General features: G+C 41.3%; 1 protein-coding gene across 12 annotated transcripts in view; it reads left to right on the forward strand.

Moving 5' to 3' along the window:
- Positions 1-24,898, forward strand: part of GRIA4 (glutamate ionotropic receptor AMPA type subunit 4) — a 285,579-nt gene that overhangs the window by 178,796 nt on the left and 81,885 nt on the right. For all 12 annotated transcript variants that reach the window (XR_005554010.1, XR_005554008.1, XR_005554016.1 and 9 more), the window contains exon 4: positions 7,864-8,048. Coding sequence is in view for 8 of the 12 variants with exons in the window: in XM_039321727.1 (XP_039177661.1) it covers positions 7,864-8,048 (185 nt within the window). In the remaining 4 variants the exon portion in view is untranslated. The remainder of the gene's footprint in view (positions 1-7,863; positions 8,049-24,898) is intronic.

Below are 24,898 nucleotides of genomic sequence, written 5' to 3' on the forward strand. Positions count from 1 at the left end.
TTTGTTACATTCTTACTAATATCAGTTCCCATGCTGGTAAGTTATGAATGGAAATGCTTGAATTCATATAATTATATAATTAATATGTGTTACGTAGCACTAAGCTGTATCCATTACCGTAAACTTTCCATTAACCAATATGATTCATTTAAAGGTATTTCTTACAATAGTCCCAGTTATATTGTTTTTGGAAATGGCATCTTTGTTTATTGATATTTGTATCACTAAAAACTTAAGAAGATAAGACAAATGGGTCTTCTATTTGAATATTCCCCTTTATGGATTACTGCCTTGTCGTGGCGAAGGGGCTTGTGTAACTCAATGAAGCTATAAGCTATGCCGTGCAGGGCCACCCAAGACAGACAGGTCATAGCAGAGAGTTCTGACAAAATGTGATCCACTGGAGAAGGAAATGGCAAACCACTCCAGTATCTTTGCCATGAAAACCCCATGGACAGTACTAAAAGGCAAAAAGATATGACGCTGGAAGATGAGCCCCTCAGGTTGGAAGGTGTCCAATATGCTACTGGGGAAGAGCAGAGGGCTAGTACTAGTAGCGCCAGAAAGAATGAAGCGACTGGGCCAAAGCTGAAAGGACGCTCAGCTGTGGATATATCTGGTGGTGAAAGGAAAGTCCGATGCTGTAAAGATTTTTTCTCCATAGGAACCTGGAATGTAAGATCCATGAATCAAGGCAAGCTAGACGTAGTCAAAAAAGAGATGACAAGAATGAACATCGACATCTTAGGAATCAGCGAACTAAAATGGACAGGAATGGGTGAATTTAACTCAGATGACCATCAGGTATACTACTGTGGGCAAGAATCCCTCAGAAGAAATGGAGTAGCCTTCATAGTCAATAAAAGAATAGGAAAAGCAATACTGGGATACAATCCCCAAAATGACAGAATGATCTCAATTCGAATCCAAGGCAAACCATTCAATATCACAATAATCCAAATCTATGCCCCAACCACTAGTGCTGAAGAGGATGAAATAGACCGGTTCTATGAAGCCCTGCAGCACCTTATAGAATTAACACCAAAAAATGATGTCCTTATCATCATGGGGGATTGGAATGCTAAGGTAGGAAGCCAAAAGATAACTGGAATAACAGGCAAGTTTGGCCTTGGAGTACAAAATGAAGCAGGGCACAGGCTGATAGAATTTTGTCAAGAGAATAGGATGGTCATAACAAACACTCTTTTCCAACAACCCAAGAGACGGCTCTACACATGGACATCACCAGACGGTCAACATAGAAATCAGATTGACTATGTGCTCTGCAGCCAAAGATGGAGAAGCTCTATACAGACAGTAAAAACAAGACCAGGAGCTGACTGTGGCTCAGATCATGAGCTTCTCGTTGCAAAATTTAGGCTTAAATTGAAAAAAGTAGGGAAAAGCACTAGGCCACTCAGGTATGAACTAAATCATATTCCTGATGAATATACAGTAGAGGTGACAAATAGATTTAAGGAATTAGATCTGATAGACAAAGTGCCTGAAGAACTATGGATGGAAGTTCGCAACATTGTACAAGAGGTAGCAACTAAAACCATCCCAAAGAAAAAGAAATGCAAGAAAGCAAAATGGCTGCCTGAGGAAGCTTTGCAAATAGCTGAGGAAAGAAGGGAAGCGAAAGGCAAAGGAGAAAGAGAAAGATACACCCAATTGAATGCAGAATTCCAGAGAGTAGCTAGAAGAGATAAGAATGCCTTCTTAAATGAACAGTGCAAAGAAATAGAAGAAAACAACAGAATAGGGAGGACCAGAGATCTCTTCAAGAAAATTGGAGATATGAAGGGAACGTTTCATGCAAAGATGGGCATGATAAAGGACCAAAATGGCAGGGACCTAACAGAGGCAGAAGAGATTAAGAAGAGATGGCAAAACTACACAGAAGAACTATACAAGAATGAGCTTAACATCCCAGATAACCACAATGAGATGGTCACTGACCTCGAACCAGACATCCTAGAATGTGAAGTGAAATGGGCCTTAGAAAATCTGAGCAACAACAAAGCTAGTGGAGGTGACAGTATTCCAGCTGAGCTATTCAAAATCTTAAAAGACGATGCAGTAAAAGTGCTACACTCAATTTGCCAGCAAATTTGGAAAACTCAACAGTGGCCACAGGATTGGAAAAGGTCAGTTTACATTCCAATTCCAAAGAAAGGCAATGCCAAAGAATGTTCAAACTATCGCACCATTGCACTCATTTCACATGCTAGTAAAGTTATGCTTAAAATCCTACAAGCTAGACTCCAGCAGTATGTGGATCGAGAACTACCAGAAGTACAGGCAGGATTTTGAAGAGGCAGAGGAACTAGAGATCAAATTGCCAACATACGCTGGATCATGGAGAAAGCTAGGGAGTTCCAGAAAAATATCTACTTCTGCTTCATTGGCTATGCTAAAGCCTTTGATTGTGTGGATCACAACAAATTGTGGCAAGTTCTTAAAGAGATGGGAATACCAGACCATCTTATTTGTCTCTTGAGAAACCTATATGCGAGTCAAGAAGCAACAGTGAGAACTGGACACGGAACCACTGATTGGTTCAAAATTGGAAAAGGAGTCCGGCAAGGCTGTATACTGTCGCCCTGCCTATTTAACTTATATGCAGAGCACATCATGAGAAAGGCAGGCTAGATGAATCAAAAGTTGGAATTAAGATTGCCGGGAGAAATATCAACAACCTAGGATATGCAGATGATACCACTCTAATGGCAGAAAGTGAAGAGGAACTAAAGAGCCTCTTGATGCGGGTGAAGAAGGAGAGTGCAAAAGTTGGCTTGAAACTCAACATTAAGAAAACCAAAATCATGACATCCGGCCATCTCAATTCCTGGCAAATAGATGGGGAAGAAATGAAGGTAGTGACAGATTTTATTTTTCTGGGCTCCAAGATCACCTCAGATGGGGACTGCAGCCAAGAAATTAAAAGACGCTTGCTCCTGGGGAGAAAAGCTATGGCAAATCTAGACAGCATACTAAAAAGCAGAGACATCACCCTGCCAACAAAAGTGCATATAGTCCAGGCCATGGTTTTCCCAGTTGCAATGTATGGCTGTGAAAGTTGGACCATAAGAAAGGCTGAGCGCCAAGAATTGAGGCCTTTGAACTATGGTGCTGGAGAAGACTCCTGCGAGTCCCCTGGACTGCAAGGCATTCAAACCGGTCAGTCCTAGAAGAGATCAACCCCGACTGCTCTTTAGAAGGCCAGATCCTGAAGTTGAAACTCAAATACTTGGCCACCTAATGAGAAGGAAGGACTCACTGGAGAAGGGCCTAATGCTGGGAAAGATTGAGGGCAATAGAAGAAGGGGACGACAGAGAATGAGATGGCTGGATGGCGTCACTGAAGGTGTGAACTTAAATGGACTCCAGAAGATGGTAGAGGACAGGAAGACCTGGAGGAACACTGTTCATGGGGTCGCGATGGGTCGGACACGACTTCGCAATTAACAACAACAACAAATTTGAATATTTGATATTCTGCTTCAAACTATATTTGATATTAGTAGTTAATTTCATCTTTTCAGTTAGACAAAACAGCCACATTCTGAGTCACATTCTTATTCTGTTCAGTATGAAACAAAGGATTAACTGACAGGGTTGCTATAAAAAACCTAGCCAATATTATCAGCTTAAGTAAGTTGTGTACACATATATAAAATCCTTTTAAATAGGAATGGGAGTGATTGGGAAATGGGACTAAGAATATACTATTTGGAAAAGGAAATAGGCAAGATTGGAAAAGATAATTACAGACAGGCTTAACAAAAAAGTCTGTGCAACTTGGAAAGAATTGAATAATTGTGCAGTAATTAAAAACAATTCTTTGATCTTTCTCAGAAGAAAAAAAATAAGAAAGCTGATTTTAGTTTAAAAATGAACCTTGATGGCTGAAATACTTTTTACCTGTTAAATTATTTACAGTACTTTTGTTCAAAGGATATAAATACTAACTGGTAATCTAAGGTTCATATCTGCTCAAGAATCAGTAAATAAGACCAAGTTGTTTTACCTGTATGTGTCATATGGTCTGGTACAATGTTGGTCAGGTCAGAACTAAGGATTAAGTTCATGTGTGATAGGTGCAACCTATATTCTAATCTCTTAATCTATTCTCATTTAATAATACAAAACATGTGAGTAAACATATTAACAGTGTCCAACTTTCATTTCCTCATAAACTGAAGATTGCAGACTTTAATAGATTTTAGTAATAGTAGTAAAGTTGGAAGGGACCTTGGAGGTCATCTAGTCCAACCTCCTGCTCAGGCAGGAAACCCTACACCATTTCAGACAAATGGCTGTCCAGTCTCTTCTTAAAAACTTCCAGTGTTGGAGCATTTACTGCTTCTGGAGGCAGGCGGTTCCACTGATTAATTGTTCTCACTGTCAGGAAGTTTCTCCTTAGTTCTAGGTTGCTTCTCTCCTTGATTAGTTTCCACCCGTTGCTTCTTGTCCTGCCTTCAGGTGCTTTGGAAAATAGCTTGATTCCCTCTTCTTTATGGCAGCCCCTGAGATATTGGAATACTACTATCATGTCCCCCCTTGTCCTTCTCTTCGTTAAACTAGACATACCCAATTCTAGCAACCATTCCTTATATGTTTTAGCCTCCAGTCCCCTAATCATCTTTGTTGCTCTTCTCTGTACTATTTTTTTTTAAGAAATACCCGCCATCTCATATATTGTCACACAGAGTTTTCATAGAAATGTATATGTGAGATTATCCATTTCTTTGTTCAGTGAGTTATGCAATGAGAACCTGCTATAACATTGTAATGAAATAGAATTCATTATTTAATTTTATTTACCATGCTTATATAGCAATAGCACTTAAACTTATATACCACTTACAGTGCTTTATAGTCCTCTTTTAAGTGGTTTACAGAGTCATCATATTGCCCCCAACAATCTGGGTCCTCATTTTACCGACCTGGGCAGGATGGAAGACTGAGTCAACCTTGAGCCGTTAAGAATCGAACTGCCAAACTCCTGGCAATTGGCAGTCAGCAGAATTAGCCTACAGTACTGCATTCTAACCACTGCGCCGCCACGGCTCTTTGTTATGGCACTCCAACAAATGATTTCAATTGAATCGTTTATGACCTAAGGCAATGTTCAACTGTTCTTGCCATTAGATGGATTCCTCTGAAGTTCAGCCAAATTCTGATTTTCTGCGATTCCAGTCATTGGTTCTATATTCCGGAACAGCAAATTCTAACTTTTTTGAAAGCTGCTTCCTTTTATAACTGCTGAATATCTGACAAATATGCTACTCCTGTTGACACAAGTTGAAGATGTTAAGAAATGCTTTGTCTATTCAGACTTTTGAAAACAAATCATTATTGTTCCAGCCCTTGATCACTTAAAAATAAGATTTTTTTTTTTTTAAAAAAAGGCTAGGTCATTGAGATGTAAAGAAAAAACACAAAAGAAGGTAGAAGCAGAACACTTCTTTATTGCTGCCAAGAAAAAAACATGGATGGGTTCAAGTGGTCATCATGAATTGAGCAAAGGACTTTACTATCATGTGTATAGATGTAAAAGATGCAGATAATTTGCTACTACTTTTTTTTAAGGGTAGAAATACACACCCTCCCATTATTTTCATTTTCTTTTGTATTTTATATTCTGAAAAACTAATAAAATTTTGAAAACAAAAAACCACAAAATAATAAATCATTCTTTTTATCAAGAGATTTACATCAGGAATACAGAAGGTTCCTTGGGAATAAATGACAATTTAACTCAACTATTTTGGCAGAGGTTTTTTTAATTGATTTTTTATCCTTCATTATCTTTAAGGGAGATACATTATATATGTATATATGCAAATATATGAAAATAAAAAATGACCCTGTTCGCTTATCCTATATAACAAATTTGTGAAATGATGATAATGCAAATGTTATAAATGGGAAAAGACATCACTAAGGCTTAAGACTACCATCTTGCCTGCCTAACTCAATGAATTTACTCATGAGAATAAGTGGGTGGATGAGTGAAGAGGCATATAAAGCATACTGTATGGTGACTTTTTTTCTCAAATGATATATACTTCTATATTGGTGAAAGATTTTAATTTACCAGTATTATCAGTTGACTAACAGATTAATTAATAAGTTTAAGTATTGCTTCCAATATTGTAGCGACAGTTGCACAAAGCAGAAGGAAGGGAAGAAAGAAGGAAAGAAACCAAAGGGAAAAAATATCTAGAGATTAGGAAATCTTCTTTCTGAAGATTTTTGTTTGCATAGTTAATGACTATGAGCATGTTGATTTATAAGCTACAACAAGCCTGAGCAGGGGGTTGTACTAGATGACCTCCAAGGTCCCTTCCAACTTTATTATTATTATGGATCATCGCACAGTCAGCCAGATGTTCAGACTGGATTTGGCATTTTGTCTACCTATCGAGTCCTTACCTAGGACCTGGGATAGGCAGATGGGGATGTTTGATGGTATTACAGGTATCGTCGCAGGATGGAAGCAGTTCCTAGTAAGGCCGCCTTTTGCAATTGACTAATAGCGAATTTGTCAATGCCAATGTTGTTCAAGTGGTGCTCCAGTTGTTTTGGGATTGCACCCAAGGAGCCTATTACTATTGGTACTACCCTTGCTTGCTTTTGCCACAGTCTTTCTATTTCTATTTGTAGGTCTTTGTATTTTGTTATCTTCTCCAGTTCTTTCTCGTCTATTCTGCTGTCTCCAGGCACTGCCACTTCCACTATCCAGACTTTTTTTGTCTTTCTTATCGACAATTGTTAAGTCTGGGGTGTTATGTTGCAGGTGCTTGTCTGTTTGAATTCTGAAGTCCCAGAGCAGTTTAATTTTATCATTTTCTATGACTTTCTCTATTTTATGATCCCACCAGTTTTTGCTTACAGGCAAATGATATTTTTTGCAGATCTTCCAATGCACCATTGTTGCTACTTTGTCATGCCGCTGCTTGTAGTCAGTCTGTGCAATCTTCTTGCAACAACTTACCAGGTGGTCCACTGTTTCTTCAGCTTCTTTGCATAGGCGGCACTTACTGTCTGTTGCTGTCTTCTCAATTTTGACTTTATATGCATTTGTCCTTAAGGCTTGGTCTTGTGCAGCCAGAATTAGTCCCTCAGTCTCTTTCTTCAATTTTCCTGCTCTTAGCCATTGCCAGGTCTTGTTATTATCTACTTTCCCAGCTATTTTTTTTAATGTATTGGCCATGTAATGCTTTGTCTTCCCATGCCTCTATATTCTGTTCTTCATTTGGTCTTTCTTGTAGGCCAGTTTGGTCTCTCCAGTAGTCAGTAAACCTTCCTGATATACTAATTTCAGTGCATCTTCATCATTGTTCTTCAGATATTCTTCCAAAGCCATTTTTTCTTCTTCAACCATCTGATGTACTTGTAGCATTCCACGCCGACCTATTTGCCTTGGCAGATAAAGATTATGATTGTGATTATGATTATGATTATGATTAAGCATTGGCTAAAATTGAGGCTGAACAACCTAATAATCCATCTGATATTTTGGGCTTCAGTTCACATCGGCAAACAAGGTTTGTGCAATAGTCTGGGCCCTTCAACTTAATACATTCCTATTCAAACCAAAAGCCTAACTTATCTATTATTGCATATTTAATAAACTGAACAGTCTTTAAGCAATTGTCAGTGTTCTGTGTGTGTGTGTGTGTGTGTGTGTGTGCGTGTAGTAGGGAGAGAAGAGAACCTGCAGTCTGGTTAATGACTATAAATTTTAACTCCTCACTAACATTATAAGAAAAAGGATATTGATCAAACAGTCTTGTGATTCACAAAATGCAAGAGCTACGTCATTAAGTGTATTGTTTCATTTTCTTTTAGGTTACTCAATACTTCAAGCTATTATGGAAACAGCAGGAGAAAAAAGCTGGCAAGTTAGTGCCATATGTGTGGAGAATTTTAACGATGCAAGCTACAGGCAGCTTTTAGAAGATTTGGACCGAAGACAAGAAAAGAAATTTGTAATAGATTGTGAAATAGAGAGACTTCAGAATCTATTAGAACAGGTAATACTTGCTTTTAATGCAACCAGAAACACATTAGCATTGCTTTAGAAGTTGACTCTCTTTTTGGCATTTATTCTGTCCTGTCTGTCAAGAAGACATTTTCCTCATTTCCACTTTTATATATAATCTGCTAATTAGTATCAACAATTGCCTCCATTTTGAGTATAAATGGGAAATTCCAATAATACAGTGTTTTGATTCACCCAGGAAAATGAATGGAAGCAGTATATTCTAGGGCTTAATGAAATATAATGGTGAAATACCTATTAGCTTAAATGTGGGTGAATATTGGTCACATATAAAGCAGGGACACAATTCTTCAAACAAAGGAGTCTTTAGAGAGCAGGAATGGACTCCCCCTCCCTTCATAAATTCTTTTGATAAATCTCTCTCGCTCACACAAATACATTTATTAACACTAAGATGTTAACTTCTAGAGATGCATACATTTACATTGTCAATACACTTGAGATCTGGTTAAAGAAATGAATCTGCTATTGCCACTGTAAGTTTGGCTTTGGGGGGTGGGAGTGTTGTAGAAGTGTAATAATAGTGTAATACAGTAATAATAGCACCAATATTTGCTTCCAATGAAGATACAAATCAGTATCACTAATAAATCATATTACAATGCTAATTTATTGATAGAACAGATTGCCATAGCAATAGCTTGGAAGACAGTAGTGGGCATATATGCTAACAGTCCCATTGTAATATGCAGTACAAAATTATTGGATTGTTAAATCAGTCCAGACAAACAGTCATACAGAATAACAGAATTGGAAGGGAGCTTGGAGAACAGTTAATATTTTTTTCACTAGTAGTCTCATAGTTTCATTCCACTCAGCCTAGTTTTGGTAAATTGGTTGATTGAAAAGCCACATATACCCAATAATCAGTTACCAGTCTGTCTGAAACACAATCACATTTCATGCAACACAATTCAGCAAGCACAATGTGATCTTACTGTTTCTCTCTCTCTCTCTCTCTCTCTCTGTTATTATCTAATTATTATTATAGTAGAATTCAGTAGTGATCATACCTTTTTTTCTTTTTAAATTTCATTTTCTTTTCCATGTGTATATTTTTCCCATTAGCTATTATTTTTATTAGAAAGCCAGTTTGTTATAATAGTTAAGGGATCAGCTTAGAAACCAGAAGATCATGAGTTCCGTCATACTTTAGGCACAACGCCATATGGATGATGTTGGGCCAGTCACTCTTTCTTAGCCCTAGGAAGGAAGCAATGCCAAACAAGTTCCGAAATCTTGCCAAGAAAATTGCAAGGGCTTGTCCAGCCAGACCAGGAGTGAACACAGACTTAAAGGCATCAAGTATACTGTACATCCATGCATATACATAGGTACATATGGGCAGAAAAATGCATTTTCATTATTTCTTTGCAACACTTTTTCCTAAGTATTCTTCATTAATCAATGACCAGTGAATCTTCACCTTCTGTATGCTAACTGCAACATACAGTACCACAATCTCTATGGTTTGTTTGTTATGAAACACAAATATTTGGAAAGGCTTATAAACTCCATGTATTCATTCATTTAAATTATTTTTTATCCATGTCTTCCTCTAAAAAGGTTCTCAGAGGAGCTAACAAGAAATAATAAAGCTATGTTTGCCTTCAGATTTATCATTTAAAAGACACAACAGGGATTTGGAAGAGAGAAGGAAAATTGTGATTCTGACCTTGCCTGTAGTGATGAAACAAGTCTAGCTGAGGGTCAGTGTAGTCCCATATTACATTTTCAGTCTGATGTTTCAAGAAACTGGACTTAAGTGTTTGTTTATTTATTTAGCATATGGCATATACGTGGACTAGCAATATAAATTGAACATTTCAGCTAGATTAGTGGAACCCAATAAAATATAAACGTCAAAAAGATCTATGTTCAAATATCAATGTCTAGGCCAGCTAACTATTGAACCACAGCATTGTTTATATTTAAAAAATCAGATAGTGGAGTGGTATATGTTCATAGCTTACAGCTGGTCATGATGTGATCTACAGTTTGACATGGGATCCCATAGTCACACTGAGGGGAGGATATTATGCTCCATTTATGCAGACACCATGTGAGGTGCTAATCCTGCTCAGGATTGTCCAGTGCTGACGTGATAGTTCAAAGCCTGACACCTTTTTGTGTGGTCATTTATATGTCTTCCTATAACTGGGCGTTCAGCTACCCATTTGGTTTTACACTTGCAGATGTTGTACAAGTACCAGTAGGGGCTTCCTGGATTTGAGTCTTCCTGCTGATAAATGAGGAAGGTTGGCATGCACTGGTAGGAGTGAGTTGTTCATAATTTTTCTGTATTCTCTCACTCGTGCATCTTGCCTTCGTAAAGCTGGCAGTGGTCTATGGCTCAGAAGCCAGCAAGTAAGAGTGGTTTTAATACATCCTCATGGTGTCATTGAGTATGATATCTAACTTACTAGTATGGCATCTGTTAAGCCATACACAGGGACACAATATTCTGCTGCAGAGTAGATCAACCCTAAGGCTGATGACCTGAGGATGGCGGCTGAAGCTTCCCATTTAGTTCCGCATAATTTCTGGAGTATGTTGCTGCTAGTATTTATTTTTGCCATTGTATTCTCTAGGTATTTCTTGTAGGAGAGAGTCCGGTCCAATGTTACTCCAAGGTACTTTGGATGGGGATCATAGGGGAGTAAATTGTTATTTAAGTAAATATTTCGGGGCTTCATTTAGTTTGTTGTTAAGATGGAAGCACATAGTTGCTGGTGCTAGTCAGTGAAAAATTTTCTCTTAGGATAGGAGGCTGTCAGCCACTTCCATGTGTTTTTCTTGTACTGCTATGGTTATAATTTAAGGGTTATAATCCTTCCTTAGCTTACAATCCGGGGGGGAAAAAAGAGACATCTGAAAGTGAAGCTTCCATTTGCCATTGACAGATTTTTTTTTTTTCTAAGTCACCTAAACTACTGACTTTCAGTGCCTTTTGTGGCAGTGAGTTCACAAATAAATATGCATTATGTAAAAACAAAATTACCCTCTCAATTATATTGCAGATTCTTGGGTGATCCCAGGTTTTAGTCTAGAAGAACGGGACAAGCAAACTATTTCAAGCCATATTTTTTATTATCTTTATATTTTATATAGCCTTTGTGCTGGTACAACAATCTTTTTGGAATACAACAAGTAGAATATTCTAGGGCTTGAGACTTGGCCTTTGAAGGTGAAAAATTTGCTTCCAGGCACATAGGATTGTTATGTAGAAACTGTCAGAAGCTCTTTAAAACAGCTGCATCTTTGATCCAGATGGATTAGCTTAAGGGGCTGCCAGTGCTTTGAAACACCTTCTCCCCTTAAATATGAAGAATGGTATAGCCTAATAATCTTCATGGAGCATCATTCATTTCTATAAGAACATTATGAGTGGCAAGTTTAATTTCAGGCTCTTCCTGGCAGTTCCTAACACGGCCTTTTTCATTGAGTTGACATTTTCAGTAAGTGTTCATCTATGTCCTTCCCTAAATCCATTTCCCCAGCAATCACAGCTAATTCAGACTCAGATATCATGTATATTTTCTTAGAATTCCCTTGGCTTCAGTTTCCATCATTTATTCATTTATTCTCATTTGCCATTTTGTAATTAATCCCTAATTAAGGCTTTTAATAAGTTACTGTGCACTGTAAGTATACCAAATGCAATAAAACAGTTCCAGGCTACTTACTTTCTAAACCAAAGTGATATTACTAATGAGTTTTTTTTTTAAATGAGAAATAGATAAATATGACTCTCATTCATACTTCAAATGGATGATTGTGCCCTTCAGTTTTGCTTCTCCATTTATTTCCTTTATTGATCAATAGTTTTACCTAAGAATAAGTCCCATCAAATTCAGGAGGGCTAATTATACTAACATAGGATTGCAGTGTTATCCCTTTTCAGATGGGGTAGAAGGGAAGGAACATTCAGCACAGGCTGTCATCTTAACTATCAGTTTGATTTCATATCAAACATTTTGGATATTTACAGTCTCTTTCTATTCCTGTAAGCTAAATTAAGAAGGCCAATAGCTTTGTAGTTTTCACTGTTGTTTCATGTATGCTTACTATCCATACATGTTCATCACACAATTCTCTTCCCTGGTCAGCAACATTACAAAAGTTTGCACAAAGCAGAAAAGGAATAAGAAATAGTAAGTCAAAGGAAGTAAGTCATAAGATAAGGAAATATAAAAGGAAATACAGCTACATTTATTTTATACCAAACCATTCACATACTTCCCTATACTTGCAAGTCATCCTTGCCTCCATAAATCCTTTTATACATTGTCATTTAATATTTAAACTATATTTGATTGAATACTTTACCATGTTTCCCTGAAAATAAAGCCAGGTCTTATTTTTTATTTTTATTTTGCCTCCAAAAGAGGCACCAGGTCTTATTTTGAGGGGGTATCTTTTCTACTCACCTCGCAGTGGCAGCACCAACAGCCCTGCTCAGTCGGCCTACTTCTTCTGCAGCCAAAGGAGCAGCTTCATTCTGCAGCTGAGAATGGAGCTCCATAGCTTAGTTCTCAGCTACAGAGGGCTTCCGGAAAGGCCTCTGACTGCGAAGTGCAGGCTGGCGCAGGCCGCAGAAGAAGTGGGACGGTGAGGAGAGGCAGGTGTTGATTCACGGGAGGCCTGGTAAATGGGTGTTGGGCTCATGGGGCAGCTCCATCCCCCCCCACGCTTCATTTTTAGGCATGCACTTCACCCCCAAACTAGGGCTTATTTTGGGGGTAGGGTTTATATTAGGCCTACCCCCAAAATCAAGCTAGGGCTTATTTTCAGGGTAGGTCTTACTTTCGGAAAAACACAGTACATTCATTAAGTTCAGCATAACTTCAATATAACTATAGATAACTTCAATTATTTATATTCATATAAATCATCCTGTAATTCAAATCTCTTCACTTTATCATGCACTTTCTCTAAATCAGCAGATATACAATGATTTATTTTTATTTATATATTTATTTATATCCTGCCTTTATTGTTTTTACGAATAAGATGGTCAACATATTCAACACGCCTTCCTCCTCTTCCTATTTTCCCCACATCAGAAACCCTGTGAGGAAGGTTGGGTTGAGAGAGATTGACTGGCCCCAGGTCACCCAGCCAGTTTTTTGTGGCTAAGAACTAGAAAGGGGCGTTGTCTTACCTGAACGCCTTTTCTCAGCATGATGATGGAGAATCCACGGATGGGTTGTCTCAATCCATCTGCTCCAATTGGACTAAGTCTGAAACTGGTAACGCCCCCTCTGTGCCAAGTGCACCCCAGTTTTAGACTAAGGCGATACCCAGACTTTAGTCCGACGCGTCTGAACAAATGGGAACCAGGCCAACTGACCTAATGGGAGGGAGTGGATTCTCCATCATCATGCTGAGAAAAGGCGTTCAGGTAAGACAACGCCCCTTTCTCCAGCATGATTGGATGGAGAACCCACGGATGGGACATACCAAAGCCCTGTGTCCCTAGGGTGGGAAATTAGATTGGGCCTGGGTCCCATCCAATGTTAATGCGTGTTCTAGTACCTTGCGGCCGAATGAAGCCGTAGAGGATGCGTATACATCCATCTTGTAGTGACGGACAAAGGAGGAGGGCGATGCCCATGTTGCTGCCCTACAAACTTCCTCTATGGATGCCTGGGTAGACCAGGCTGCTGTAGTGGCTGCGCCCCTGGTGGAATGGGCCGTGATATGGCTGGGAGCTTGAAGTGACTGAGTCTGGTATGCCAGAGAAATACAAGCTCTAATCCACCTGCCTATAGTGGGCGAGGAAACCTTTTGTCCTAACGACGATGGGTGAAATGACACAAACAGAGCCTCAGTCTTGCGGAAAGATGAGGTTCTCTGTATATAACAATATAAGGCCCTGCGAACATCCAATCTGTTCCACTGAGCCTCTGTGTTATTAGATGGGTTCGGACAGAAGTCCGGCAAAACTATGTCCTGGGACCTATGATATAAGGAGTTAACCTTGGGCACAAAGGAGGGATCTAACCTGAGAGTAACCCTGTCCTTATGGAAAATACACAGGTCCTTTCTTACTGACAGGGCAGCCAGCTCAGAGATCCTTCTGGCTGAAGTTATAGCAACCAGAAATGCCACCTTCATTGATAAATGTTTGAGCAAACAAGTGTCAATAGGCTCAAAGGGTGGTGAGACGAGAGCCTGTAGAACCTGATGAAGGTCCCAGGAGGGATATCTATGTACCGTTGGTGGTCTGGCATTGTTAGCTCCCTTTAGGAAGGAGCGTATTCCTAGGGTGTTGTGTTAAGGGCTCCTTGCCATAGGAAATAACCGTGGCAAGTGCTGCTACCTGCCTATGGATGGTACTTGTGGAAAGACCTTTGTCCAGACCATCCATCAGGAACTCCAGGATAACTGGCACTGTAGCCTGTAAGGGTTCAATATTGTGCGCTAAACACCAATTACAGAAGCTCTTCCACGTGGCATCGTATATTCTATTCGTCGAGGGTCGCCTGGATTGCTGGATCATGGCTATGACCCTTGACGAATATGAGTCTAGGCCTAAGGCCTGCCTCTCAAGTGCCAGACGGTTAACTGGAGCCATTGAGGGTCTGGATGATGTAACTCCCCCTGAATGAGGGAGATCCGATTGGCTGGAATCCTCCATGGAGCCGATGCGGAGAGCTCCATCAGGTCGGCGAACCAAGGTCGTCTCGGCCAATGTGGGGCGACCAGGAGAACCTCTGCTTGTTCGCGAAGGATCTTCCTGATCGTGGCCGGTAGGAGAGGTAGTGGAGGAAAGGCATAGAGCAGTTCCCTGGGCCAGGGACTGCGGAGTGCATCTGTTCCTTCCGCTGATGGGGACGGGAACCTGGAAAGGAATCTGGGAAGCTGTGAGTTGGCTGGGGAGTCAAACAGATCTAGGGTTGGGGAACCAAACCTGTCCACGATCTCTCTGAAGATCTCCGGATTCAGCTGCCATTCAGAATGGTCCACGGTGGCTCTGCTCAGTGAGTCCGCCTGCTGGTTGGCCACTCCGGATATGTGCTCCGTCCTGATGGAGGCAAGATTCAGTTCCGCCCAAGACCCCAGCAATCTGGCCTCTTGCATGAGAGGCTTGGACCTCGTTCCCCCCTGTCTGTTGATATGGGCCTTGGCTGTGATGTTGTCGGTCAAGACCAGGACGTGCTGGCCCTGTACTAAGCTGCTGAATCTCTTTAGGGCCATGTGTATGGCTCTTAGCTCCAGCCAGTTTATATTGTTCTTTAGATCCTGCCTGGACCACTGACCCTGGGCCCAGTGTGTGTGGAGGTGTGCCCCCCACCCAAATAGGCTTGCGTCTGTGGTGATGGTGATCCTGTCTGGTTCTTTGAATTCTGCTCCCCGTGACAGTGCTGGAGAGTCCCACCAACGAAGGGAGTTCAACACCGCCTGTGGAACTCGGACCTTCTGGTGGGATGTGCTGGTATGAAGTCTCTGAAATGGAAGGAGAAGCCACTGTAATTCCCTGGCATGGAGACGTGCCCATGGCACAATTTGCACGCAGGACACCATCTTCCCTAGTAGCTGTGAAAGGGATGCCAATGTGACTACTCTGTCCCTTCGGATCCGACGTACAAGAGTCTGAATAGAGTTCCGTCGGTCCTGAGATAGGTATACCGTGCAGTTGTCTGTGTCTATAACTGCCCCCAAATGGAGGAGCCGAGTTGATGGTACAGTCTGACTTTTCTGGAAATTAACGGAAAACCCGTGCTTCTGCAGAATTTTGATGGCTAGGGCGAGATCTGCTCGGGCCCTCTGCCATGATGATGACTGAATTAGAATGTCATCTAAATAACATTGAATCCTGATGGGAATTAGTCTAAGGTGGGCTGCGATCACTGCCAGTACCTTTGTAAATACTCTCGGTGCAGATGAGAGGCCAAATGGAAGGGCTCTGTACTGGTAATGGCGTCGGGCATAACTAAATCTGAGGAATTTGCGGTGTCCAGGAAAAATGGGAATGTGCAAATATGCCTCAGTCAGGTCTATGGAGGTAAGAAAGTCACCTTGCCTGACGCTAGCCAGGATTGATTGAAGTGATTGCATCTTAAATTTCTTATACCTCAGGTAGAGGTTTAGACCTTTTAAGTCAAGATCGCCCTCCAGCCCCCTGAAGCCTTGGAAATGACGAAGAGGTCTGAGTAAAACCCTCGCCCTTCTTGTTCTTTTGGAACTGGTTCAATTGCTGTATTTGCAATAAATGAGCTATTGCTTCTGACATAAGTTCAGCTCTGGCCCTGTTCGTTGAAATAGGAGAAGAGCGGAACCTGTCGGGTGGATGGGAATAAAACTCTAATCGTAGGCCTTGGGAGACGGTGTCTAACACCCATGCATCCATAGTAGTGGCCGCCCAAATGTTGGAATAGAGGGCCAGCTGGCCTCCTATGGGAGGTGAGGCTGCAGACTCACTTGCCTCGCTTGAAGGAGCGGCTCCCTGTGCCCCGAAAGGACCGTTTAGTCTGGAACTGTGGTCTGCCTCTGTATGCTGAACGATCTTGTTGTCGTTCCTGCCTCTGAAAGGAGGGGCGAGAAGCCTGGGCCCAATCCCAGGATGGCGCTGGCCGAAAGGGCTGCCTTCTGTAGTTACTCTGCGACAAGTTCCCCCAGCGCCTATCTCCCCTCCTTGATGTATTGACCAAGATCTTGCGTTTATCCTTACCTTCGGTTAGGTATGGCTCTAGCGCCTTACCAAAGAGTTGTCCACCTGTGTAAGGCTTGGAGGCCAGACGCCACTTGGCCTTGGTGTCTGCTCGCCAGTTTCTGAGCCAGAGGAGTCTTCGTGCTGAAATGTCTGCCGCGATGGTCCGGGCAGTGTATCTGGCCGTGTGTAAGGGGGCATCGGCCAGATACTGGGACGTGGCCACCAACTTACCCAGATTCTGGTGGACTCTGAGCTGGTCCGGAGGGATCATGTCCTGGAGCTCCCATAACCACAGGACCAAAGCCCTGGCAAAGAAGGCCATGGAGGTTGCCGCCCTCGTTGCCCAGGCTGACGCTTGGTGGGCTCTGCGTAGGGCAGACTCGATCTTCTTGTCCTCTGCTCTTAGTGCCTCATTTATGTCCCCAGGAATATTGGACTTGGGAAACAATGAGTTCAAGGGTTCATCAATTTCGGGTATCTCCAAAAGGGAGGCCAGGGAAGGAGCGACATTGAACAATTGTCTTTCTACTGCCCCAGGGCTCAAGGGGGATCCTAGGTTCTCCCATTGTTTCTGGACCATCTTTAGAAAAAGGGGAGGGCAGGGAATATGATTCTGTGAGACAGAGGGTTCAGTGTAAATGGCATGGGGACCTTGGGATGTTGGTGGGGTCTCCTGTTGTTGAGTGAGGTTAGCAGTAGTACAGGCTTTGAGTAAGAGGGAATTAAAGAAGGAATGGTCAAAGAGACCAACAGGAGGGGTGGGCTCGGATGGGGCGATGCCCTCGTCCTCAGACAAGATCAGGTCAGGTTGTTCAGCTCCCGTAGATTCCAGGTCCGATGTGGGGTCATCCATCCAGTCCGGAGATTGTGAGTGATGTGTGGTCTGGGGGGGTGGCTGTGGAGTGTTGGAGGCCATAAATTGAGCCACAGCCTGGGCTATCATGGACTGGAGCAAGTTTGGGTTCAGGGCCTGGTTCTCAGGGAGGCGAAGCCCTGCTGCAGTGGGTGTAAATGTGGCCTGGGGCCCTGAGGTGTCCTGACCAGTCATACCCCTCCCTGAGGTCACAGCTATGCTTGGATCTGACTCGGTAATTCCTCTGGGGGGAGACCAAGCCCCTGGGGCCGAGGCACTATGTGAAGAAAGGGGCTCAAATATAGACCTCCCCCTTGTGCCTGCCAGATCTGGGGATACCGTTCTCGGTCCTTGGCCCCCTTCCTCCCTCTGTGGTTCCCTGCTTAGTCGAGCTCGCTTGGTGGTGCTCTTTCCACTTGCCTCTGATTGACGACTTCTCTTGACCGGCTTGCTACCTCTCTCTGCCATGACGGTTGCTCTGGTCTCAACCTTGGCAAAACGCCCCCTCAGCGCTGTAGTTCACCAAGGGAGTCTACAGAGATAATTCAGCCCTAGAGGGGAAGGGCGGGGAACTGATGTGGGCACCCCGATCACTTAGGATCGATCAGGCCCTCCCCGGTCGGAGCTGCTCTCTGAAGCGTTGGCCACCGATGATCGAATGCTGCCTTCAGAAGAAGGTTCCAGGCAGCCTGGACTGCGGCCACACCAAAAAAGGCCTCCAGTGGCTTTAGCCACGCACAAAATGACCGACAATGAATTTAGTAACAATTAAAATGGCCGCCGAGGGCTTCAGCCCCACTCAAAATGGCCGCCGAGGGCTTCAGCCACAAACAAAATGGCCGCCGAGGGCTTCAGCCACAAACAAAATGGCCGCCGAGGCTTCAGCCCCACTCAAAATGGCCGCCGAGGCTTCAGCCCCACTCAAAATGGCCGCCGAGGGCTTCAGCCACAAACAAAATGGCCACCAAGGCTTCAGCCCCACTCAAAATGGCCACCAGTGACTTTCGCCACTCCCAAAATGGCCGTCACTGGCCTCAACCACCTATCGGGCTGAGCCACACCCAAAATGGCCACCGGAGGTAATTCAAAATGGCGGCCGCCAATTTGGCGCCTTAAAAAGGCCCAGAAAACAAACGGCCGTTGGAACGAGGCCTTGAGGCCCGGGGTGTAAGCTGCGACGAGCCCTCGTTCGGATGAATCGTCTGGGCTCCTAAGCAGCTGGTGGCATGCGATTAGGCCGGCTGAGCTCCGAAAATTGGGCCGCGCCCAATTTCTCACCTGTTGCTGTCGGCTGGGATCGAGGGACCTGCGAAGGCTCCCTGCCGGCCTGACGAGGCTCGACGATCGTTGCGGAGCCTTCAGTGCGATCGGCAATGCCTCCGACGATCAGCTGGCAGTCGGAGGATCGTCAAAGCAGCTCCGGATGAAAGCGATGTGATTTTGAAGGTTCGAACTACTGTTCCTAACTGAGGGAAACGAACAAGGGGAAACTTCCCCCCCCAGGGGAAGGGGGTGTGGGTCTGTCAGCCTAAATAGGCTTCAGACTGGTCTAATTGATCCTTTTTCCTAGCTAATAATCGATTCAAATCAATAACAAAAAACCAATTAATACTAATAGCCTGAGCTAAGCAATTAAATGGAATCTAACAGTCTTCTGCTCCAGGAGCGAAGACAAAACGCGTCTTAGAGCAAATAGGACTAAGTCTAAAACTGGGGTGCACTTGGCACAGAGGGGGCGTTACCAGTTTCAGACTTAGTCCAATTGGAGCAGATGGATTGAGACAACCCATCCGTGGGTTCTCCATCCAATCATGCTGGAGAACTCACAGTATCCCACTTTCCAGCCTGTTGCCTTAATTGTTAGACCTAACTGGTTCTTCAACTTCTTTTCTTATGTTCATACATTTATACAGCCCTACCTGGCATAAAGCCATTCTGCTGTCCTTTCTTAAATCCTTTCACTTAAAATCCTGCCTCAAGAAATTACCGTAAATGCCGGCGTACAAGGCGACCCGGCGTATAAGACGACCCCCATCTTTATAGCCGGGCCACATTCCTAGAACGTCATCTTATACGCCAGAAACTACCAGTATTTCCTGCATATAAGACGACTCGGCGTATAAGACGACCCCTGTCTTTGGCGCCGATTTCAGCGCTCACGGAAGTTGCCTTATACGCCAGCATTTACGGTAATTCCTCTCTAGCTGTTGCATTCACCATTGCTACCTTTTTCTTTGTTTGGGGATAATGGCAGTCACCAGCCAGAGATACCATCTTCACGAAGCACATGTTAAATAAGTCATTTAGTCACTTCACAAGTGAACCATATTCATATTTTAATGTCCAGTTACATTATCTACGCTTGCAGTCTTATTCTTTTTCAATATTCTCAAAGCATTTGTAAATCCTTTTTTATCCATTCTTTTTGGACACTAAAATTAATAGTATTCACTTCAGTTCCACTCTTTGATATACCATGATCATTCCCATGCAGATCTCTAAAATTCTCCATCCAGCTTGCCCTTTCTTCAGGTTCATCATAAATCATTTTGTCACTTTTACTTTTAATCCCATTCACTCCTTGCTTTAAGAGATTTTTTTTCTGTTTTTTCTGCTAGTATGAAATGTTCTTTGCTCAGCCTAGAAACTTTGCCACCACCTTTTTCTGTCTGCACATTGCAGAGAATTTCTCTCTCTTCCTCTTTGCAGCAATTATTCTCATATATACATGTTTTCTTATCTGATCAAACCATCTCCAGATCATTGAGTTTTAAAGAAAACTTTATATGATACAGAGGGAAAAACAAAACATCCTTAGCGGTTTAGACAATTGCTGGATTTTGCCCATGCCTGTTTCTGGTATGCATTTTATAGATAGTCCTTGACTTACGATCATAATGGAGATTGCCCATTATAGTCGTAAGTCGTGATGGGCATAAAACAGGTCACCCATGTGATCAACCCAATTTTACAATCTTTCTTATAGCAGTCATTAAGCAAAAACTGCAGTCATTAAGCAAACCAATTTTTTGCTATGGGCTTGTCTTGCCAAAACCAGGAAGTAAATGCCAGTTTTCAACAAAAACCGTCATAAAATGTGGTCACATGAGTGTGGCACGCTGCAAAAGGCCATAAATGCGGGCCAGTTGCTGAGCATGGTAATATGGTGGGGTGCATCAGAACTGCCACAACAGATTATAAGTAATCCCGGGGAGTCGGTCATAACTTCAAATGGTCACTAAGTTGAGGACCACCTATAGTTCTCTCATTCATAATTAAACATATACCTTACCTGCACCCGCATCACTCTACAAGGTCAAACTAGTTTCATTCATTTCTATTGTTTATCCTCTTCTTTCTCTTAGTTTCACCATGTATTTCTATCTATCTATCTATCTATCTATCTATCTATCTATCTATCTATCTATCTATCTATCTATCTATCTCTATCTCTATCTCTCCCTCTTGTTAAATGATGTTCTTCACCATTTTCACATCTTAATTATCGGGGTAGGTTTTTTGTGTAATACATATTAAAAATGAGTAGAGTGTCAATCATACCCTAATAGCTGCCATCTTGACATTTTTGACTGTAACTTGTGGACACTTCATTAAGTTGTTATCTTCCATATGACATGATGTCAGCAGACGTGTGACATTATGGTTAACCAGAACTATATTTTAGTAAAATGGAGTACATAGATAGATAGATAGATAGATAGATAGATAGATAGATAGATAGATAGATAGATAGACAGACAGACAGTGCCCATCTTGAATAAATGGAAGCTTTAGAGTTCAGAAGGTTAATACGGTATGGAACAAAACTGTGACTAAATCTGGATATTCTGCTTTGGATACCACAGATACCACAGTTACCAAACTCAGTCCTACCTTCTGCCACATGCAACATTCTCTGCTAAGGCAGTTTTGGCATATTTTGTCCAATACTAAAATAGTGCAATGGAAATCCAATTTTAAATCATGTCATTAATCTCCAATTGAGAAGACTTTGCAAATCAACGTTGGTTGCCCATCTCCTATCCCACCAATCAAGAGGTGTATTGACACAACCTCAGGATTCATGCTTCATTTAAAAGACCTTAAATTAATTCCCAAGGTCATGAATAATGTGTATCCCATACTTATTGATTGGAAAAGGAGTTGGATTTCATTTTTTGTTAAAGATCTAGAGACAAAGTTTGTTGTACCAGTTTTGACTTGTAGCAAAGGATTGCCATCTAGTGGTATTGCCAATTATTTTATTATGCTTCTAGTTTTTAAACAAGATACTGAGCTTTTTGTCTCATTAAAATATGTTGTATGAGCTGGAGAATTCAGCTGGTTTTCTTTTTTTAAAAAAAATACCATCATAATTGCCTTCAGAGTTAATGAATATGTGAATAATCTGAAAAATAGAGTTTATGTGGAGTATTTCTAAATGAAGCAGAAACTCTATAATGCACAAATAGACATTATGTCAGTGTGGAAAACAATTTTATTTTACTTTATTATTTTAGTATTATTTGCTTTAATGTGTTGTGAGCCACAAATGTTATTTCAGATATCTAGACAAATTAAAGAGAAATAGATACTCTGCAGATATTGACCAGGTTTTAAAAAAAAAAATTTAAATGTATTCTCATTAAATTGTTCAGCTATTGCTTTATATAGTATTTGAATGACGATCACACAGATTTTGTTAACAGGAAAACATGATGGTTTAATTTCAATACAGCTTGTTAGTTAATTCAGACTTTCCCCAGTTAACTAACTGCCAAACATTGTTATTTATGGCCTATAGTGTTGCTTAAATTGTTGTCTTAATTTCACATCATTATTTCAGTGTGTTATATTCACTGCCTATCTGTATATAAAGATGGAAATGTGATCATTTAGTGGGAGGAATGGTTTTATTCTTAGTAATCTTGCAGGACAGGTCTGAAATTTCAGGAAGTGGATTCAGGCTAGACAGCACAATGTTTTTCCTGGCAGTAATTGGTGTCAACAAATGAAGTAGGTTGCCTCATGAAATGATATAGGCTAAAGCCTTCTGGACAGCCATTTGAGCAGGAAGTTGGAATAGCTGACCATGAAGATGGAACATACAACATGGAATAATAGAGTTGAAAGGGACCTTGGAGATCTTCTAGTCCAACCCCCTGTTCGAGCAGGAGACACTATGCCATTTCAGATAGGCTCTGAAGGCAAGCTGTTCCAATGGTTGATTGCTGTCTCCTTGGTTCTAGATTGTTTCTCTCCTTGGTTAGTTTCCATCTGTTGTTTCTCATCTTGCTTTTGGTGCTTTGGAAAATAATTTGACCCCCTTGTCTTTATAAGAGTCCCTGAAATATTGGAACACTGCTATCATGTCTCTCCTAGTCCTTCTTTTCATTGAACTTGACATACCCAATTCCTGTAACCGTTCTTCATATATTTTAGCGTCCACCTCCCTAATCGTTATTATAGTTTTCAACTCTATGATTCTAAGGAAAGAATGTAGACTATTAAATCAATCTCAAACTTCTTTATTTAGTAACTGTTCCTTTCATCTTCAGCACAGTTTCTTTTTCTCAAGTCTACTGCCAAGGACATATTTTTAAAGATCTTAGGGCATTTAACAATTTCACTTATCTCAAGCTTTGTGCTACTCACTTATTGTAAACTCTGCTTTTGCAACCATATACCTACCTCAATTTTATTTTTAAGAGCTTTGATGTTCTATATCGTTCTTATTAGCTTGCTTATTATTTAGTATTATGTTTTAATATAATACTAATATAAAAGGGGAGGAAATGTGCCCCCCCTTTTTAAAAAGAAACCTGTTAAGACTAGAAAATTGGAAGGGAAAAAATTACATTTGGCAACATGCATTCAAAACTCAGTAGCATAGTAACACTGTCTTTAAAGTACATGGACAGTTTTTGCATTTGGTAACTTTCCTGCAAAGCCTGCTAAACAAAGAAATAGTTTTTGCATTTGACAGCATGAAAATTCATTAGCACAGCAACACCCTCTATAATAGACTCAAAAAGTACATCCTCTTTGGCAAAAATAACCAACCATTCCTTATTTTATATTTAAGCTTGGGACTAAACTCCACGATACAGGGAAATGTTCTGATTTCAGAATATTTGAAATGGCCATTCTATATCTCAGGATACTTTTTCAGCATTGGAGAGTAATACAGTTGCTGAATATTCATGGTTTACATGAGGTCACTATGTCACTATGATTTTAATCATGCAATCCTGAGTGTGTTTTCTCCTCCCTCAGGCATGAGAGTAAGGAATAACTGATCTTGCTATTTAGAGCTTCACCCTGAGCATGATAATAAATCTCTCTCTAGGAATGCAAGCACACACATGAGTTTAGCTGCAGAAGATTCAAGGACGAAGCTCACACAAATAAGTTGCTTTTACTGAAGGCATGAAAAGAACTCTTACAAGAATGAAGATCAGCTGCGCCAGAATCTCACCAGTTTAAATGTCAGCTCTGGGATTTAAATCTATTATCAGTTTCTCCAACCTACTTGGCAACTGACATTTTACTGCCTGGATCTTAGCCTTGACTTTTGAAAGCATCTGCACAATATTTTGATAACAGTTTTGCTTAGTCTCAGACTCCCTGTGTTTATGGAGATTCTCAGCCATTTCAGGTCATGGTTATCTCAAAGATGCTTTTTCAAAAGACAACTGGATTTTGTTCAAAAGGCAACTGGATTAGCTTTGTGGTCAGTCGGAACCAAGGCTTTTTTTCTCATAGAACACCCAGAACGGAGTTCCGGCACCTTTTTTGGATGGAACCTTGTAGGGTAGGCAAGGCGGGTTGTATGACCTGTGAGTTCCAGCACCTTTTTTTTTTTTTAAGAAAAAAAGCACTGGTTGGAAAAATCTTGAACTGAACAAACTCAAAACCGTAGAAATGATAGTAGATTTTAGGAGAAGCCCTCCTATTCTACCACCTCTTGCAATACTAGACAATACAGCATGAACTGTAGAGACCTTCAAGTTTCTAGGTTCTATAATATCTCAAGACTTAAAATGGACACCTAATGTCAAAAATGTCATCAAAAAAGCACAACAAAGAATATTCTCCCTGGGCCAACTCAGAAAGTTCAGACTGCCCAAACAGCTGCTGATACACTTCTATGAAGGAATTATGGAGTCTATCATTTGCATCTCTATAACTGTCTGGTTTGGCACTGCAACCAAACAAGGCAGACACAGACTTCAACAGATAGTTAGAACTGCAGAAAAAAAAATGCTACCAGCCTGCCTTCCACTGTGGACTTGTATACTGCACAAGC

This window comes from Crotalus tigris, unplaced genomic scaffold (genome assembly GCF_016545835.1).
Source record: "Crotalus tigris isolate CLP2741 ecotype Arizona unplaced genomic scaffold, ASM1654583v1 scf7180000017607.2124824, whole genome shotgun sequence".
NCBI lineage: Eukaryota > Metazoa > Chordata > Lepidosauria > Squamata > Viperidae > Crotalus > Crotalus tigris.